Source organism: Colossoma macropomum, unplaced genomic scaffold (assembly GCF_904425465.1).
Source record: "Colossoma macropomum unplaced genomic scaffold, Colossoma_macropomum, whole genome shotgun sequence".
Classification (NCBI taxonomy): domain Eukaryota; kingdom Metazoa; phylum Chordata; class Actinopteri; order Characiformes; family Serrasalmidae; genus Colossoma; species Colossoma macropomum.
In genome coordinates this window covers 23,142,373-23,162,339 of record NW_023494805.1, presented here as the reverse complement: position 1 = coordinate 23,162,339, position 19,967 = coordinate 23,142,373, and the positions used below count along the sequence as shown (strand labels likewise).

Here is a 19,967-nt window from a genome sequence, read left to right as displayed (position 1 = left end):
TAAGTACTGAGTAACTTATAGAACCACAGTGGAACTTCTTAGTACATCCAGCTTCGATTAGCACTTAGTTTGTTAAGCACTATTCTTCTCTTTTTGATGTGTATGAAGTTTAAAATAAAGTAATACAATCTGTTAGGTCAGAGGTGTGACCGATCACAGAGCAGTATAGATACTGTCACCCATGTAACATAATGATTTTAAACCAAAAAAAAGGAATTATTAACTCAATGTTCAGGGGATATTCTCATGAATATGAGACATGCTGGGACCCAAAAATTTATATTTTAATATTTTTTTTAAACTAAAACATCATGTTATAGTTTTTGTGTTTAAAAACAATGATGCCTGGTTGAATAAATAAAAAATAAACCAGAATGATTTAATTGATTTGAAATGTATTTTTAAGTAAAATTTTCCATTTAAATAGCATTTTAAGTGAACAAATTCTCGCTATTATTATATTATATTATATTATATATGTAATATATATTACATTATTATACAAAAATATAGTATTTTGCAAGCTTATCTCATTACTGTAACATACTGACAAACATAGTTTTTTTAACTCTGGTTCATATTCTTTAAATTTAAGAGGTTCTACAGTTAAAATTAATACAAACACTTTTTTTTAATTTAGAAAAGCAAAAATATATATATATCGGTAAAGAAAAGCTGATAATTAACAGTAATGAGATGTGGACACACTGTAAGACTGAAAATCAGGGCCAAAAAATGCCAAAAGAAATTTGAACGTTTGCTGTACCATACAGAGCACCAAACAATCTACTTTGTGGAAATAATGTGAGGTTTCGTGAGAATGACCCTAATGACTGAAATGTACATGAATAAAGGTTTGATTACTTTCCTCACAAAAAATGCTTTACTAGTAAAAAGTATTATCATTCAAAAATACAAAGGAAACTACAAATCCATAAAAATGTGCCTTAAGTATTTGAGTAGACAGTCACTGGCCACTTCTGCGTTTAGATCCACTGCCCTGCACCACTGGGTCATGTACTGTAACAGTAAACACTGAACACTTACATGTGCAGCTCTCTGTAGACTGCGTTCTGCAACTTTCTCTCCCAACCTAACAAAAACAGAGAACATTTCTAAAGTAATTCTGAAGAAAGACGAACCACAGAGAAAAAACACTGCAGCCCTCGTTTTATCACCATCTCACAGCACCTGCACAATAAACACAATAAACCCAGAGAGTCCTGCGTACCTGAAGACCTGAGGAAATTCCGCACATCTTCTTTTAGGGACTCTAGTTTGATCTCCGGTCTGTGTAAACATTCCTAGAGAGAAATAAAACCGGCTTCTTTCAGTTCACAACTGTACAAGGTGACTTCTGTCACAGAGCTGTGAGAAGAAGCGGAGGAAGCGGAGCAAAGGCAGTCTAGCGCGATGCTGAGGCTGCGCTAACCTTAGCTAGCTCGGCTAGTCTACTCACTCTGGCTTGTTTCTCCAGCTGTGAGTGTAAATGAGCTCCTTTCAGCCGCTGGACAATCTGGGCGATTGTGACAGAAAGCTCTGTTCCCTCGTCCATCATTATAAATGGTTAGTGTGGTCAAACAGGCTCCTACGAGTTATTTCTTAGTATCATTTGGCAGCTTAGCATCTAGTGATGAAGCACCGTATCTTAGCAACTACGGAGCGCACGCTGACGGAAACAAGGACACTGAACACATGGTTCCTACCAGCTTTATCCACAAAGTCTGATACTCACTGGATTTAGCTTCTCTGTTGCTGCCACTAAAAATCAGCAATAACTAAAGTGATGCACAACTAGATGTATTTTTAAATGATTTACAGGCCAGGCTTTGTTCAGATAGTCCCTTAAAGATGCTTCAGTTGTCTGGTGAAAATGTTGATTATCAACAATAATAATAATAATGTGGGGTGTTTAAGAAATGTTTTAACATGTTAATTTTAGGTTGGTGTTCTTTAGTATTTATTTAATGAGTTGATTTTACTGAAGGTCATAGATGAGCTGTTAGAGAAGAGAGAACTCTGCATATGTGTGGCATAGTTGTGGCCTATAACTGTTGGAGATTATATTGGGGGGGCGGGAAAAAATCAATTCTTAGATGCATCGCGATGCGGACGTGGACGATTCTGAATCGATTCATTCAACGTCAAAAATCGATTTTCTAAATATTAAATTTAAAACGTGATGTTGACGGAACGCAAAGGGCGGAACTTGGAAGTGGGTAAGTGCAACGCCCAGACAGTCTGTGGCGGCACATAACAAAAATACTACTGGATGAGCGAGAAATCCGACCAGCTCCCTCTGCATTAAAGCCAGGTTAGGTCAGGAGTCACAACACAAAAGTTAAGAAGAGCCATTTTGACCTTTCAACAAAAATCAAACCACCTTGGGAGCCACAACATTTAATGTCCAGTATGTCTCAGTATGTGTTGATGTCCTAGTATAGACTAACCAATGTAAACGAAAATGCGGACTTACTCTACTCTGCTTTAAGATTTAGCTCTAGCCGCTTTTCTTCCATCTCCGCCAGAAACCTTTCCTCAAAAGTTGAATAGTTTCTTGTAAAATGTCTTTCAGCTTTCGGATGTTTTACGAGGCCGAATTCGCTTCTCATTCTCCAGCTTCTTGCTGAACTTGCCCGTTCCAAAATTAGAAAGAGAAGCAACTTCATCTTCGCAACTTTTTAGTGTTTGACAGTCTCTCGTTGCAGATTTAACGTACCAGGAAACCAACTGCAGTGCTTATAAATGCGAAGAAGTCCATTCATCTCCAAATGTTCGTCTGTCTTTCTCTTTTCCTTTTTTATTAATAAAAGATGTTGGACATAAATGCATTATGGATCATTACAAATACTTTGCTTTAAAAGTACCAGGTCCTCACACAGTGAGAAAATAGAAATCATGTATAGAAAAAAAAGATTCATCGATATATATATACATATATATATATATATATATATATATAATATATATATATATATATATATATTATGACTACATCACCTATAGTGTTTCAAATGTGTGGGCGCTCCGGGTTAATTGATATGTTTTGTTGATTTTCTAAGTAAAGATAAGCTACACATCTTCCACAGAGATCACACTTCTGCACATTTTTTTGCACAATTACTACCTGCTGACCATGACATATTGTCAAAAAATAAACCATAAAACATAAATTTTGTTTCGTAATAAGTTAAATTCTGCAAACAAAAAAATAATAAATTAAAAACTATTCATTAAAATGTGCAAAAGTCTATTCTCTTTCTTCTCTTTTCAAAAATAGATATTGTGCACTAAAATTTACACATAAATTCAGTATTTAAGTCTGCTCTCTGTAGAAGATGTGCTAACTTATTTTCATTTAGAAAATCAACAAAATGCATACTTTAACTGGGGGTGTCAAAATATTTGCTTACAACCATATAGAGATATGTCCGCTCTTCAAACAACACATGTTTTTCACTCATTACTCATTATACAAAAAAAATAGATAAAATATACACAATATAATACTTTATGATGTTGGTACAGGCTGTATCTCACTGTTTAGGATGTTGTTGGGCCTGCATAGAAGATTAATAATCTGCCGAGCCACTTTACTTTAAAAGTAAAATTTATACCATGATTTTATAACCTCAAAACGATGTAATATAGTTAGTGCTTATGCCAAAGTGACTTGTTCAATTACACTTATAGAGTGAATTCTGCTTTACTTCAGCCTTCATTCATCAGTCAATTCCTACCTAAATTAATTTAGTTCATTTCATTTTTATTGTTGTTACACATATGTATGCCAGGACAGTATAACAAAACACGTTCTGGCTACTTCTCTGGTACATAAAGACATGAGTGCACATGTACCAGTCGGATAACAGACAGTATATATACGCATAATAAGTTCAAAAAACACTAAATAGACACAGAAGTGTGCTGGTGCATAGACAGTGTGCGTATGCGCAAAACGTGCTAAATATATGTGGTGTTCTCAGAGGTAGGTCCGGTGTGTAAATTATACTTAAGTGTTCAGTAAACAATGTTATGAATGTTTGTTCAAGTGTTGAGTCCATGTATATAAGAAGTCAATCAACAGTAACATGGATATATGTGCATGTATGTCGAGTAGTGTTTGTATTCGTGATCTGGTGGGTGCTATGGGTGTGACCGGGTTAACAGCTCGAGGGTAGAAACTTGTTCTTGAACCCAGTGTTTCAGCTCAAATGTTCTGATATCTCCTCCCAGATGGCAGCGGGTGGAACAGGAACTGGCTGGGGTGTGTGTGGGGTCTGAGCTGATACTTCTGGCTTTACTCAAACACCTCTAATTGTAAAAGTCCTGTATGGGTGGGAGCACAGCTGCAGTGATGGACTGGGCAGTGTTCACCGCCCTTTGCAGGGCCTTCCGTTCTACATCAGTGGAGCTGCCATACCAGACTGTGATGCAGCTGGTCAGGTTGCTCTTCACTGTGGACCTGTAGAAGTTGCAGAGGAGCTGATGCGGCAGGTTGACTCTCCTCAGCCTCCAGATGAAGATGTCGTTGGGCCTTTTTGATGAATTGTGGCACGTTGAGTGACCAAGTGAGATCCTTGGCTATATGATCTCTGAGAAATTTAGAGCAGCTCACTCTTTTCACCATGGTCCCCTCAATACTCAGGGGTGTGTGCACTCTGCTCCCCTTCCTGAAATCATCTCTTTGGATTTGCTAACACTGAGGTAGAGATTGTTGTCTGTGCAGCACTCTGTGAGGAGTTCTGCCTCCTCTCTGTTCGCTTCTTTATTGTTGTTAGTGATGATGCCCACTAGTGTTGTACTGACAGTGATTGTGATGATAGTGCTGGTGATGTTTTTATGCTTGGCAATGCAGTCATGGGTGTATGGGATGTAGAGCACGGGTGATAAGACACAGTCTTGTGGACAGCCTGTGCCGAGAGTGAGGGTGGGAGAAGTGTGGTCGCCCACCCTAATAGACCGAGGCCTGCTGTTGAGGAAATCCAGAATCCAGCTGCAGACTGTGTGACTGATTCCTAGGGTCTTGAGCTTGGTGACTAGTCAGAGTAGTTGTGACTTATGAAGATATTTGAATATGAAATACTGTGTATTTGTCCAAAGTGGGGGATCCACAATAAGACTAACAATTCAAAACATGTTATACGTCAAAAATTTATTGACTCCAGTTAAAACAACTCTGACAGAAATCTTTTCTTTGGACTAACACATATGCTGATTTCAAGTAATCATGTTATTTTTGTTATTATTTATATGATGCTTTTTGTGTACTGTAGAACTGCCATGAGTGATTTCTTAAATCATTGGCACTGTCTCTTAGAACATGAGTAGAGAAAACTGCAAGTGTTTTTGTTCTGATATAATCAGCCTGAGTTTTTTTGACTTAAATGATTTCAATGTGTGTGGTTTAAGTGAACCTAATACAAGCAAGAGTAATGACAAGTTCTTGTACATAGTTTTGCCATACAGTTTTTATCAAAAAAGCCTTTAATGAGTACATTTAACATAAAACTATTTAGGGTCTTTAAAAAATGAGACACAGTAAAGAATATTATTGCTGCTACATATTTGTTTTGGTTTCTTTCTATTGACAGATTACTTGCATTTAAAAAGCAGTATCAGTACTGTATGATATTTAAAACAAAAAAAGTTTTCATGTATAAACTTTTGGAATAAGCAAATGATCAGATTTGCATTCACGATGCTGTCTGTGTCATTACTATTACAGAATCCCCACTGCGTTTATAATACAAGCCATTTGATTCAAATACATAGCACGCGCAGAAACACATGCACACGCAGTTTCATTTCTTCTCATTAGGAGGGAGCAGATGCTCTCTGTCTCTTTATCTTCAAGAACGCTCTTGGCAATCATAAAAACAGGAACTCTAGTTTCTTCACTGTCCATCAACTGTTTCAGTATATCAATGTTATTTCCACTGCTGTAACAGAGTTACTTTGGCACTGAAAGCTTGAAGAGCAGAGATGGTCAGTTTTTATGACTGAGTGATTTAGTTCAAGTATTGTAGAATAGCTTGCTAAAATTATAAGTACCTCTTAATGCATGGAGGAAATGGCATATGGTTTTTGTTCTGGTAGACACCTAAGTGTAATACTGTTTGTATGAGGTTAAGGATCAAGATGACTCAGTTGTGTTCGACATCTAAATTTAGTATGACAAGAAAAATGTCATAGTTGTTTGGATTGTATGGATTGGTCTAAAATCATGAGCTGATTGAAGTTATATAGTTACAGATGTTGGATGAACATCCACCAGAGTTCATAAAGTTCAGTGCTAAACAAGTGCTATACAAATAAATTTGAATAAGAAAAAAGAATTTTTAATGGAAACATGAACACAGCATTATAACAGCAGCGTAGCCTCAAATTAGTATAGTGTAGCCTTTAAATAGTAGCATAGCCTTATCACAGTAGTGTGGCCTTGATTGAATCTAACATCTGAAACTTTTATTTTAGGGCTAGACTAGTATCAAGAGGCTATACTACTATTATAAGATTATAACACTTTTATAAGGCTACACTAATATTTTAAGGCTACACTACTACTGTAAGGCTATAATAATAGTATAACAGTAGCATGGCTTATGTATTATAATATAATATAATATAATATAATTTATACTATATATATATATATTAGAAGACATAATGGTATTTATGTCAATATTATCCCAGGATGCCTTGTCTGTTGGCCAAAGTGTTTCAACATGTTTTTGCAAAAGAATGCCATTAATCATAATTAAGGCAAAACGTGCTCTTTATATGAAGGAAAAACACTTTGATGAACATTAAGCTGAGTGCTGGAAATACATACCCAAAGCAAAGGTCTGAACATCCCTAGTCAGATTCCACGTTTTGTCAGTTTGCTACAGGAAAATCCCATACAGGGAATACAGGGAACACACTTCCCATACAGGGAACACACTTAAACAGGGCATTTTTTCTGCAGCATTTCTATTAACATATTGAAAAATGATTTTATTTTTTTATTTTATTTATTTATTTTTTTGCCTAATATGTTAAATTCAGCAAATAAACAGTTGTGCATCAAAATGTAACAATAACATATCATCATAATTGCCCACCTCTAGTTGCTACGCTGATAGATACTGGATGCTGTGGGTTTATAAGTTACTCAGTACTTTAGTAGTTTTTACCTGCTACTTTGTAAAGATATTTATCCCTTTCCTCTGAGCCATTAGGTCCTCAGTAGTGTCCACAAGTGTACATGAACCTGTGTGTGAGAGTGTGTGTGGAGTAAAGGCGGAGCCTGCAGTTCCGCTCATGAGCTTCAACCCTTCTCTATGTGCACGAGCTCCTCACTGCTCCAGCACTACAGCACACAGACAGGCGCTCAGTGAGCCCGAACCTTTCTCCTGTGGAAATCTCCATCCTCTAACTGCACGTCACTGGCTCCTGAACGCTCGGACAGTCTCACCATGCCATGGCCAGGCGCGCACTGATGAAACCACGGCGCGCCACCAGCCGTCCGCAGTGTCTGTTCTTCTCTCGATGAAGAAGGGAGGTATTTCTGTAGCACTTCTCGATTTGGGGGACGAAGGAGAGCACGAGACAACATGGAGACCTTCACCATCCACGACATGCTGCTCAACAGCACGGACATTTACAGACTGCTGTGCGGAATCGCCTTCGGGAACTTCTCAGACTGTGAGAGCCCCAGCCCCACAGGCCACCCCGGCTTGACCCGAGAGCCTAAAGGTAACCAGCAGCTCTTCACTCTTTAAAGCCACTTTAGCATCAACCAGATCGATTCCGATTTCAGTCCAGTGGAGCGAGTTCTGCGCCTCTGCGCACCAGCTGCGCCAGCGTTACGCAGCGCGCTCACTGTGGCGCACTGAGGAGTCTCGGTGAAGGAAGACGGTGGATTGCAGACTTCAGGATATAGTTTCAATAGGAAATCACGCAAGATACGGTTGACGCAAAAACCCTCACCGAAAAGTCACATATTTCACATGTGAAGTGTACAAAAACCACGTGTTAACAAGTAATCGCACTTTTTTCACGTGTGATCACATTTTTTTCACTTGATAACACATTTTTTTTGGTGTTTTCTTCACATGTGAAATTCATGTGTACTTTTGTTGTAAGGGAAGGTTTGCGCTGGTTTGAGTCCAAGATGCACTAAAATAAAATGATGCTTTGAAGTGACATGATTAAAACGCGTCAGTTTTCATCGCGTTCATCACAGAATTATTGTCAACAGAATTCAGCTGAAAGACATCTGTGTTCATGAGCATCATATGAGGACGGCTGAAGTTGTGTGACAAGTGTGATTCTCACATTCCACCACATTAGTGTGTATACACACACACACACACACACACACACACACACACACACACACACACATATATACACACACATATATATATATATATATGTTTAGTGTGTGTGTATGTGTGTATGTATTGTCCTAAATGTATTCAGTGACATATTCCATTTCCATAGATGAAAAGTAACATATTCAGAATAAATGTTGAATATATCTTGAGGCACATGAGAAAAACTCTGCTGTTGAAATTTTTACTTTACATTATTCCTGACTATTACTGCTGGGCAGCTTTCTTTTTTTAATTCCTTTGTTAATATATTAAGTGTATAATACACACAAAGTTCTTACATTATCAGCTTTAAATGTTGTAGATCCTGGAACACAGTTGGGCACTGTTTCTCACTTATGCCTCCTTTTTCAGCTTTTGTCAAATACGTGTTGCTCTTATTATTATAAATAATTATGTTTCTCTTTATTATAAATATAAATCTCTAAATTCACTCATGTCCCAATAACACAATTTTAAAGTGGTTAGTGGCGTGATTTTCAGTTAGTGACATCTTGAAACATGTTCATGAGTCCAGTACTAAGTGAAGCAAAGCTTATCACTCGTGAACATGTTCTCCGCTGAGAAGACTGTTCAGTTCTGTCCATAGCACTTTGTGTGACGGGTTTGTAACTTTCGTAACGGGTTTGTCAGTCTACTCAATCTTTGGTAATTGTATTCCATTACTTTTCAACCCTGTATATACGATGCTGTGCAAAAGTTTTAGACAACTGTGAAAATTATTTTAAAAAGCTATTTATCTTCACAGTAAGTGTTTATTTGGTCAGAAAAACACTAATGGCAGAACAAATACAAACAACATTATTACAAAAAGTACTTATTTTATGTATGTCTCTGTTTCTGTTTAACCATTTCCAAACCTCTTCTTATGGCAGTGCTTTATTATTTCTAGTTGTCATCCAATACACTTTCTGACAGCAAAACATTCTTGTTACTTTTACCACGTTCACATTAAATTTATTGTAATGTTATATGGTGTTCTTATACGCAAAAGTCAGTTACCATCCAGAAATACTTAGGTGCTTATACTTTTGCACAGTACTATATATGTATGTTAATGTAAACAGGTTTCATTCCAAGCATGTAGAAAAATAAAAATTGAATGAACATATACTGGTTAATAATTGAAAGAATATAACTCTGTATATTTGTTCCATCCAACGGCTGCATTCACAGATATAAACCAGACAGTCCGCATCATCCTCTACAGCCTCATCTTCCTCTTGGGTGTCCTGGGCAACAGTCTTATTATCACAGTGCTAGTACGGAACCGTCGCATGCGTACAGTCACCAACCTCTTCCTGCTGTCTCTGGCAGTCAGTGACCTGATGCTGTGTGTCTTCTGCATGCCCTTCACCCTAATCCCCAACCTGATGGAGAACTTTGTCTTTGGCAGTGGCATCTGTAAAACAGCCACATACTTCATGGGTGAGTAGTTGTGTTTATACACATATATATATATATATATATATATATATATATATATATATATAGATAGATAGATAGATATTGTGTATAATTGTGCCCCTTAGCAAATTGTTATTCTTCCGGACAATAAATGTGTTTTTGTTAAATTCTATTAACAGCACACCTGATTTAATTTAATGAAGGATTGATGAGCCAAAGTGGATATTGGATAATACTTCTAAATTATAAATAATAATAAATAAAAACAATAAATAATCTGAAATAAAATGTATGTTTAAACTTATGAGTATTTTAATCCAATGATTTTATTCAAGGGCATTCTGGAACATTTCTGTTCACCCATTCATCATGAAATAGTGTAAAAATGTATAACACTTTAAAAATGACATAATTAAACTTTGAAGGTGCAGACAGAAGGTCATTACTTTTCTTTCACAAAAGCTTTTCAGAAAAACAGAAAAAAAGGAATTTAACAGCGAAGATAAGAATGTGCCCATTTAAGGCTCTTTTGTATTCTGCTCTGCTCCTGATGTAATTCCACTTGCAGAAATGAACAGCTTTTTTTTATTAATACAGTCTTTTGAACTTGCATAGTTGTAGGACTGAAGGTCTGATATAGGTAAGAACAGAGGGCTGTTGCTTTAGACTGTCCAAATAAAGTGGGATCAGTGTTCTCCTATTAAAGTAATGCTGGCTTGTTAGCAGTTAGCAGGCTAACTGAGAGCTGATCCTGTGCTTGAGCTTGTGTGCCCAAGTGTCATTAAAGAGACTGAAAAGAAGGCAGTGGTGTTTGTTTTAAAGGACACAGGGAAGCCTAAACATTCTGTTCTCTCATTTTATTACTGATCGGCACTTTGGCTGCCTGCATCAGACTGTTACAAAGGAGCTAATGTTTGGAAATTGCAACCTTTATTGTCTTCTAAATTAGTTTGAAGGTATAAGGCAGGATATGATGTCTGATACAGAGAAATATATTAATCTGTTATAGCTTATAGTGAATAAGGAAGGCATCATACGACTTTTTATGATACTGATACTTATACTGAAGTTTCTTGTATCAGCTGGTACAGATACTGATCCAGTATTTTTTTATCTACCGAGTTTTCAGTCAAGATGGTCATCTAAAAGTATCATACTGAAACTACTTAAACAAACACTCTGTTGCTTTACAAGAAGAAATATATAGCCAACAACATGAGCTGTACAAAACTTCAGCTTCTTTTACCCAGTTAAAATCTTTTACAACAAAAAATAATTCAAATGTGTATTTTTTATTCTAAATATGCATAATTATAATGCATATTTAGAATAAAATAAAAAAAAATTTATTATAATGCTTAGCTCAAAACATGTTTTTATGAGAGACGACACCAGTCACATACCAGGTATCAGTATCGGGCCGATATCAGTAGAAAATGCTGGATTAGATATCAGAAGGGAAAAAACAGTCCTGTGACAAATCTAGCCTGAAATATCACATTCTCACATTGTCTGATGTGATGTTAGCTGTGTGGTAGTAATGTTTTAGTATACTTAGCATGATAGTCTAACTTTAGATTATTGTATTGCCCCTTTCTGCTGACCCTTTAGTGCCATTCCACTGGTGGAGCAGAAACTGACTCAAATAATTATATTTCATATTATCTAATGCACTATTTTTTCTCTGTTACTGTGTTTTCAGAAGAATTAGAACTCTGTACAACTGTATTTAAAGACGTATCAGCTGATACTGAAACTGATACTTTGCTAATCAGTATCAGGTCTATGCCATCTGTTATAGTGAGAAATATCTACTCTCATTTTTTCCTAGTTATGCTATAAATCCAGTGTTGCTGGATCATAAGACAGCGTCACTGTCATATGTCCTCATATTCAAATCTGTCTGCATGTTGTACATGTTTACATTACTCCATTCTGTGTCGCTAGCTCATGGCTGGATTTATGAGCTCCGCTGTTATTACTGTGTGGGTCTGTTAGCACTAATAGGTCTACTGGTTATCATTCATAAGAACAGATCTTAGATCAGCTTCCTGACTAGTCATAAAGTAAGATGTGTCAAACCAATTAAGTGCAAGCAGCTATTAACGTAACTAATGGAGTGTACTTATAACATCAGATCATACATTCATTGTACAACCTTGAAAACAGAGGTTCATAAATAGTTATGGGCTTGAATGTGTGGTTCAAGGCAAATAGCCTGATGTAATTGCTGTAGAACCCACTTACATTTTATGGATGTTCTTTAGTTTAAAAGGTTTTTCACATTCACATCTCATTTACAACAAAGGTTTTTAAAGGAACCCTCTACTGAAGGGTTCTCAAAGGAAGCAAAGAGTGTGAATCTTTACAGTACTGTTGTAAAATCAGAGACCAGCCTTCGTTTGGTTAATTTCCAGTAGAAACAGCCAGTAAATACAACTTACTCATGTTTCCTGGAGATATTTCTAAAAAGGTTAGTTTTAAGATGATCCATTTTCATGAGGGAAATGTCAAAGGAAAATAATAAAAAAAGAGTTTCCAAAATTAACAGAAATATCAAAACTCTATGAAACTTTTCATTAGTTCACACACAGTGGGTGGGACTCCTAACAACTGTGCAAGACCTGGTGGACCACTAAAACTATCTCTATCAGGTAAACAGTACTTAAAGTTTTTTTGAAAGATTTGCTCTAAAACAATAGACTGACCACCCTAGAGTCCAGACCTCAACATCACTGAATGTGTTTGGGATTACTTGGATTGCAGGAAATAGAAAATACAACCACCTTCTAAGACTCTAACTCTGAAAATCTGAAAGCCAAAAGGAATGGAAGCTGTAATAAAGGCAGAGCGTGGACACATTAAATACTGACAATGTCATATTATATGTGTATTTCATATTGTATGTGTATTTTTCCCTGATGCCAGAAATGAATGACTGTTTTGACTGGAGCTTAAATAAATGAAGGGTGGTCTCTGACTTTTGCACAGTACAGTATCTGGTTCATCACTGTTCAGTATTTTGCAGCATCAACATGTTGAACGTTGCCTTGAGTACAAGCTTTACTTAATACTTCACTTCATATAATAACCAACTAAGTATCGCGACACTGTCTTTGTTTCAGTCTCAGTGGTTCACTAAGTGCGTGACCAGTGTTTACATTTCATATCATTTTTCATGTCTGTGTTGATATTCATTTCTTTTAGCGGGCTGATAACTCTGTTACAACACTAATAACGATAATAATATGCCTTAGTATTGCAGTACAAAGCTCAAGATAAAGCAGAATGAACTCACCAGCTCTGTTTGTTTGTTTTAAACACACACACATACACACAGGTATATCAGTAAGCGTATCTACCTTCAACCTGGTGGCCATCTCTCTGGAGCGTTACAGCGCTATCTGCAATCCGTTAACGTCCCGTACGTGGCAGACCAAGTCCCACGCTGCCAAGGTCATCACCGCCACCTGGCTCTTCTCCTTCCTCCTCATGCTGCCCTACCCCATCTCCAGCAACCTGGTACCTTACCGCCGCAACAACAACACCACCGGCAACATGTGCCGTCCAGACTGGCCCAGTGACATCATACAGCAGTCATGGTAAGAAGAAGCATGGTAAGAAGTTAAGCACCAACGAAGCATCTACAGTGGATCATCAGCCACAATAACTAGCTGACACTTCAAGATATGGATCAGCATCTAGAAGTATCTGGTGCTGATGCTTCAGAATTAACATTACTATCTGTAGTGTTGGGAAGTGTTGATCTTTCTAGCTATGCAACATCTCTTTTCTTGGCCAGGTATGTGTTCCTTTTATTGATTCTCTTTTTGGTGCCGGGAATTGTGATGATGACAGCTTACGGTCTCATCTCTGTCGAGCTCTACAGAGGAATCAAGTTTGAAATGGCTAACAGGAGGTCAAACCGAGGTACATGTTCTCTATATTATCCTAATTTAATTTTTAATCTGATTTTTAATTTAATGTTTATTTCTTCTCTTTTAAAATCCATTGTTTTAATCATGATTTTAATTTCCATTCTCCTTTACCTTTGTTACTTTTTTATTTTAATTTGAATTTTCTTTGTATTTTCTCATTTGTAAAGCACTTTGAATGAACACAGGTATGAAAGGTGCTCTATGAATAAATTTGCTTTGCCTTGCCTATTTAGCTTTAAGCTACCTTTTAGCTTTTTATGTCATTCCACTATATACAGTTCTGTGCAAAAGCCTGGTCTAAAACCATGTATCTGGGCAGTAAGTGTGTTTGTGCCTGTAAAAGCATCAGATTTCATTAGAATAAATAAAAAGTAACAAGAATATAAAATAAGTAAGAATATAGTAAATAGTAACAAGAATTTCTTGTTTAAAAAAAACTGTTGATATATTGTAAGCTAGTTTAAAGAACAGTTTAAAGAAAAGGTTGGTTATTGATTTCTCTTATTTGCCCCAGCTACTGTATTTGTTACATTTCAACAGCAGGACTCTTCCTCAAATACACTTAAGTATTGATTAGCCAAAACAAGTATTAGATGATTACTACAATTAATACTAGAGTTTCACAAGGAGAGGTTTGGAAATGGTTAAATAAATAATTGATGGACATAAAATCAGTACTATATACTAATACTATATGTACTATATATACTATCTACTATTTATTGTAATATTAGAAATCATTAGTGTCCAGAAAAACAAGTATCTCCAAAATGGAAACTTTACAGGAGAAGGCAAAAACATTCTGTATTTTCAATGTTTTAATGTAAGGTAATGTAAAGAGATTTTATTCCAAGCAATTTTGGAGCATTTCTACTGGTCCATTCATCGTGAAATTCTTACGCAATGTTAAGAGAAGGTGCTGTGCCCAAAAATGGAGTTACTTAGTACTGTTGCTGATATTACAAATACTGTACCTGTAAAAAACACAGTTTGTACACACTCTGCCTCCAATTCACTGACAAGTACAGTGAGATAGTAAGACAATAAGGTTGGCCAGAAAATGGATATTATAAACTACACTATTACAAATCAAAGTTTCTAAATATTTTTAGCTTGGACTTCTAGAAAAAAAAAAACATTTGGTATAGAACTTTTACCTGGAAGTTCTTACATTTTAAAAAGGTTCTTCACATTCACACTTTTCATTTTCAAAAAAGGGTTCTGTAAAGAACTGTCCATTAAAACTGTCCACTCAGATGTGCAAGGTGTGAAATACAGTGGGCCCTAAATAACATCTTGGACCTCCTGAATGTCTCAAAATCAAAATATGGAACCCCCCCCAAATACCAGGGTTATTTCACACACTGCAGATGCTGCTTTTTACAGAGCCCTGCTGGTGACATCCTGCATAAATAAAAATAATGTGTGGCCACGACTTAGTAAGGTGTGGGAATGAGATGATTAAGTCGTGGCCATGACTTAGCAAAGCGTGGGAACGAGATCCTAATGCTTGGCAACGACCTAATCATCTCATTTCCATGCCTTACTAAGTAGTGGCCACGCATTAGGATCTCGTTCCACGTGTTAATAAGGCGTGGCCACACATTATTTTTATTTATACAGGATGTCATCATCAGGGCTCTGTAGCTTTTCTCCATCTGCCAATGCAGGAACTGTTCAAAGCTTGAATTTGCAAAGCTCCCTTAAAGTCATTGCTATTGTTTACTGTCGTTGTCCGCTGGCTAATATAAAGCAGTTCTCTGTATTGCTAACAATTTAGTTTTGGTTGCTAACTGATTACAGTCTAGCACCTGAGGCCAGTTAGCCTTGCATTACAGTTTATAGTTAGCTAAAAATAAATTCTATGAAAGCTAAAAAATACATTCTATGAAATCACACTACATATAGAAGTTATCGTTTTAAAAAACAAAACAAAAAATAACAGAAAGCTGTGCCAGGTCCATCAAAAATCAGCTCTTTTCTGTCACATTCTCTATAGTATCTTCTTTTTACCTGGATCTATGCCTGTGTGTGTGTTGTGACACAGAAAATTTCCAAAATCGTGTTATAGTGTGTTACAGTGCATTACCACATTCATGTTTACAATGTTCTTATGAACAGATATTATGATGTATGAGCCCTGCTGGTGACATAAGGCAAGGGAATGAGACAATTAAGCCTTGACCACAGCTTAATAAGGCATGATCTTGTTCCCACGCTTTACTAAGTCATGGCCACGCAGTAGGATCTCGTCCCCATGACTTACTAAGTCTCTAAGTGGCCATGACTTAATTATCTCATTCCCATGCCTTACTAAGTCTTGGCCACACATTATTTTTTTTTATACGGGATGTCACCAGCAGGGCTTATTAACTAGGTATTAATGCATGGAAATGAGATCCTAATGCGTGGCCATGACTTGGTAAGGCATGACAGCGAGATAATTAAGTTGTGGCCATGCATTAGGATCTCGTTCCTAAAGCGGTTCGCTGGCATTCCTTCAAAGAACCCTTGATTTTTAAAAGACTAATCAAGCAAGTAATCTTAAAACAGTCTTTCTAAACTATAGTGATTATTATTGTGTGGACATTTCCTATATGTTCTTTCTCTCAGATCGAGAGAGCAGCACTGGAAGCCTGAAGGCCACTGACGGTGATGGCTGCTACCTTCAGCCCTCCAAAAAGAAGCGCTCTGAAACCGTGGAACAGCACCAAGCCCTGACGGTCACTTCCAGCAACCCCAAAACCAAGCTGAGTCGCGTCTGCAGCAACAGCCCCACAGCCAATCTGATGGCCAAGAAGAGGGTCATCCGCATGCTGCTGGTCATTGTGGTTCTCTTCTTCCTTTGCTGGATGCCGGTCTTTGTGGTCAACGCCTGGCGGGCCTTCGACAAGCGCATGGCTGACCGGCTTTTGTCAGGGGCGCCCATTTCTTTCATCCACCTGCTGTCCTACACCTCAGCCTGCGTTAACCCCATCATCTACTGCTTCATGAACAAAAGCTTCCGCCAGGGCATGCTGGCCACCTTTACCTGCTGCACGTGTGAGCCAGACAGCGAGGGCAGGGGCAGCAGCCGCCTCAGCGGAGGAGGAGTGGGGCTCGGTGCTCTAGCGTGTGGAGGAGGCTTCAGGCAGGAAAGTGGAAACGCACACTCCAGTGGAACACTGACCAGACTAACGTACACCAGCGTACGTGGGTCTGCACAGGCATAGGCCAGTGGAAGAGACAGGACGAAGAACGTACTGACTGTCGGTTCCTGAATTGGTCAGCTTAGAGGAACCTCGTTCCCTGCAGCATGCAGTACAGTGCAAAAGTCTTAGGTCACCTAAATAAATACATTTATCTGGGCAGCAAGCACTTATTTGCTCGCAAAAACATAATAAATTAGAATAGAAATTAGAATAAATAGAAATAAACAGTATGTAGTGCATCTGTGTGCCAGCATGTTAGCTTAGCTGTATCAAAACGTCTCCTTGAGGCAACCCGGTATTTACATTCAGTACCTGTATGGGCTAAACAGTACAGCACTGTGTTCAAATCAGGAGTGCTGATGGTATAAACCCATGCAATAACTGGGAGTAGAGCTGCATAATATGGACAAAATATAATATTTTGATTAAATTAGCCATTTACTGTAATTGCAGTCTGCTTTGCAGTATATTTAAACATTGTTGGTCCAATGGTTAACCAGTTGGTGAGTAGTACTTTTGGCCAAAATGATTTCCTTTTTTGGGCCTTGATTTATCAAGACATCCACAGAAATTCATCTGTAATATCTAATATTAGTCATAATGCTCATAGCACTTAGATTTTTAAAGACTCAAACGCATATTAAACTGTACTGTGCAAAAGTCAGAGACCAAAGTTCAGTCTTAGAAGTTGGTTGCATTCACTGCTTTTCACGATCCAAGTAAACCAAACCCATTTAGTGATGTTGAGTTCTGGACTCTGGGATGGCCAGTCCATTATTCTGATGACACGAGAAGCTTTTTAGTTAGATTAGAATCGATTAGATTAAAATATTTTCTTTTTTTATGAAAAAATAAGTGAACAATTTTCTCCTTTCTCTGAAAGATGAAAGCTTTAAGTACTGTTTCTGATTGGGATCATTTTAGTCCACCAAGTCTTGCGGTTAGGAGTTCCATTTTATCTTTTAATGACTTTTTTAACTCCAGTTTTGGAAACTCCTGCTTTTTAACCTAAGTTTCCTTTGACATTTCACTTCCTAATGCAAATGGGTTATCTTATATCTAATCTCCTCAGTAATATCTCCAGAAAAATGAATAACGTCATGGAAATTAAATAAATGAAGGTTGGTCTCTGGCATTTGCACAGCACTGTAGATTTCTGTGGTATCAGCAGTAGCTGAGGTGAATCAAGCTAAAGAGGAACCAAACCTTTGTCCTCTGCATCTCACAAGATACAAATAATATTTTTGAAAACAATACATACTTGTTATGTACCTATTAATGCTTTATTTGTATTAACCCTAATGTTATATAGTGCTCTTCCGAGTAAAACACACTGGCTTCACAGATAAATACTTCTAAACAATTTTCTTGGCTCGTCTTAGACTTTTACACAGTACTATATATCCAAAGACTATGACGTTCAATCCAGGCAGCTCTACAGTGTTTGAAGACTTCCAGTAAGTTTGGACATTGAACATGGATGTGAATCTTCCTTCAAAACGGAGACCAGGCTGTTGACTGACGGCTGAATAGCTAAGCATGGTTGTACAGCTCGTGATAAGTGAGACAGGCGTAAGTGCGCATGCACCGGTTGGCAGGGACATTGAAAGATCGATGCTAGACAGAGTCCAGTGTTTAACTTTGGGTGCAAATCATGGTCCAATAAACACACGCATCAAATGGAGCATGATTGTGGATGGCTTGAGAGGGTCTCGAGTCTGCATTAGGGCACTGACTCATACGGGACGCTTACATAAGACAAAGGAGTTTATGGACTGTCTCTGGCCCCGTCTGCATCTTTCCAGTCGTGTGGCCCACCTCCAGTTCTCCGGCTAGAAACAAATGCTTATAGAATATACACTTTAACACATTTGTTCATACATTTTCAGTGGACTATAATGAATATATAGAATGCAAAGTGACAGCCAATCAACTTTTCCAAATGTAGCTGATTAGCAAAGATTACCTGAGACATGCTTCAGAGGTTTGCTTCTTTAGTTCAGCAGTTTTTCAGTATTTTTCATATGCAAAAGTTTTCGTGACCTGGTCAATTGACATGCTTTGTTGATTGAAAATAAGTTAAAACATCCTCTGCAGAGAGCACACTTCTGCACATCTTAATGCACAATTACTGTTTATTTGTGAATTTAACCTACTGGAAAAAATTAAAACATAAAACGTGGCCTGCGGAGAAGTTATGGCACATTTTGCATTGCATGTTTTTTTTTCCCCTTCAAGTACATTTAACTCTCTCTGTAGAGGATGCATGGTTTGATGTGAAATGCTCTTTTCTAAAGAAACATAGAGAGTCTGAATTGTTCAGAGTGGTGATGACAGGACGTCCGGACATCCACAGCATGTAATTGCCTCTAAAAGCTACACCACAAGAAACTGCTGCATAAAATGGTTATAAATACGTTGCCTAATACCTGAGACAGTGTTTTATGATGGGCTGTAAGACATTAAAGTACTCAAAGAAAACATATTTTTCAGATTTACTACTATTTTACTTTTGTCGACATATAAAAACTCAAAGACCCCTGACATTCACAGGTTATTTTGGATAGTAAATAAAACGGTAATAATTGTATAGTACACATCATAAGCCTGGTTCCCATCACCACCACTGTAAAGACATCTGAGTCAGTACGTTTCTCTAAAATGCACCATTTCATATCAAACCACTCTGAAGGACTTTGTTTACATCTCAACCTTTGAATTATGCAGTAAAACGATGAAATTCCTCTTTAACAGTGCTGGTTTGTGAGGTCTTTGTGAGGTACATTAAACTCATGGCTATAGAGCAAAACTAAAGAAGCAAACCTCAGACATCAAACATGTCTAGGGTGACTGGCTCCATTTGGGGTATGGGTTAAACTCTGTTAATTTGATAGATTGCCAAACTGTATTTGATTTGGCAAGAGCTAACTGCTTTTATATACTTACAGTCAGTCAAAATATGTGATATCTATCTTGAGGCAGACTGATAAATTCAACTTTGGGTCATGAATTTGGGTGAAAAGTCAAAGGTTCCGTCTCTCCACCAGCTC

The 19,967-nt window shown here is 37.4% G+C and overlaps 2 protein-coding genes across 2 annotated transcripts in view; one reads left to right on the top strand and one right to left on the bottom strand.

Moving 5' to 3' along the window:
- Nucleotides 1-1,648, bottom strand: part of tbc1d19 (TBC1 domain family, member 19) — a 31,908-nt gene extending 30,260 nt beyond the window's left edge. Inside the window, exons 1-3 of the mRNA XM_036597767.1 lie at nucleotides 1,460-1,648; nucleotides 1,232-1,304; nucleotides 1,048-1,093 (exon numbers count right to left, since the gene is read on the bottom strand). Of these exons, the coding sequence (XP_036453660.1) occupies nucleotides 1,048-1,093; nucleotides 1,232-1,304; nucleotides 1,460-1,558 (218 nt within the window). The 5' untranslated portion in view covers nucleotides 1,559-1,648. The remainder of the gene's footprint in view (nucleotides 1-1,047; nucleotides 1,094-1,231; nucleotides 1,305-1,459) is intronic.
- Nucleotides 1,649-7,598: 5,950 nt separating this feature from the next.
- cckar (cholecystokinin A receptor) lies at nucleotides 7,599-19,015 on the top strand. The gene is made up of 5 exons (XM_036597073.1): nucleotides 7,599-7,740; nucleotides 9,558-9,809; nucleotides 13,129-13,390; nucleotides 13,591-13,718; nucleotides 16,340-19,015. Exons 1-5 carry the CDS (start codon nucleotides 7,599-7,601, stop codon nucleotides 16,936-16,938), a joined length of 1,383 nt encoding a protein of 460 aa, XP_036452966.1. The 3' UTR covers nucleotides 16,939-19,015.
- The last annotated feature ends 952 nt before the right edge of the window (nucleotides 19,016-19,967 follow it).

Excerpts from the sequence above, each read along its gene's own strand:
- cckar (XM_036597073.1), top strand. The coding sequence starts at position 7,599 with ATGGAGACCTTCACCATCCACGACATGCTGCTCAACAGCACGGACATT. Across the intron at positions 9,810-13,128 it reads AACAGCCACATACTTCATGG|GTATATCAGTAAGCGTATCT; the intron begins GTGAGTAGTTGT and ends ACATACACACAG. Across the intron at positions 13,719-16,339 it reads TAACAGGAGGTCAAACCGAG|ATCGAGAGAGCAGCACTGGA; the intron begins GTACATGTTCTC and ends TCTTTCTCTCAG.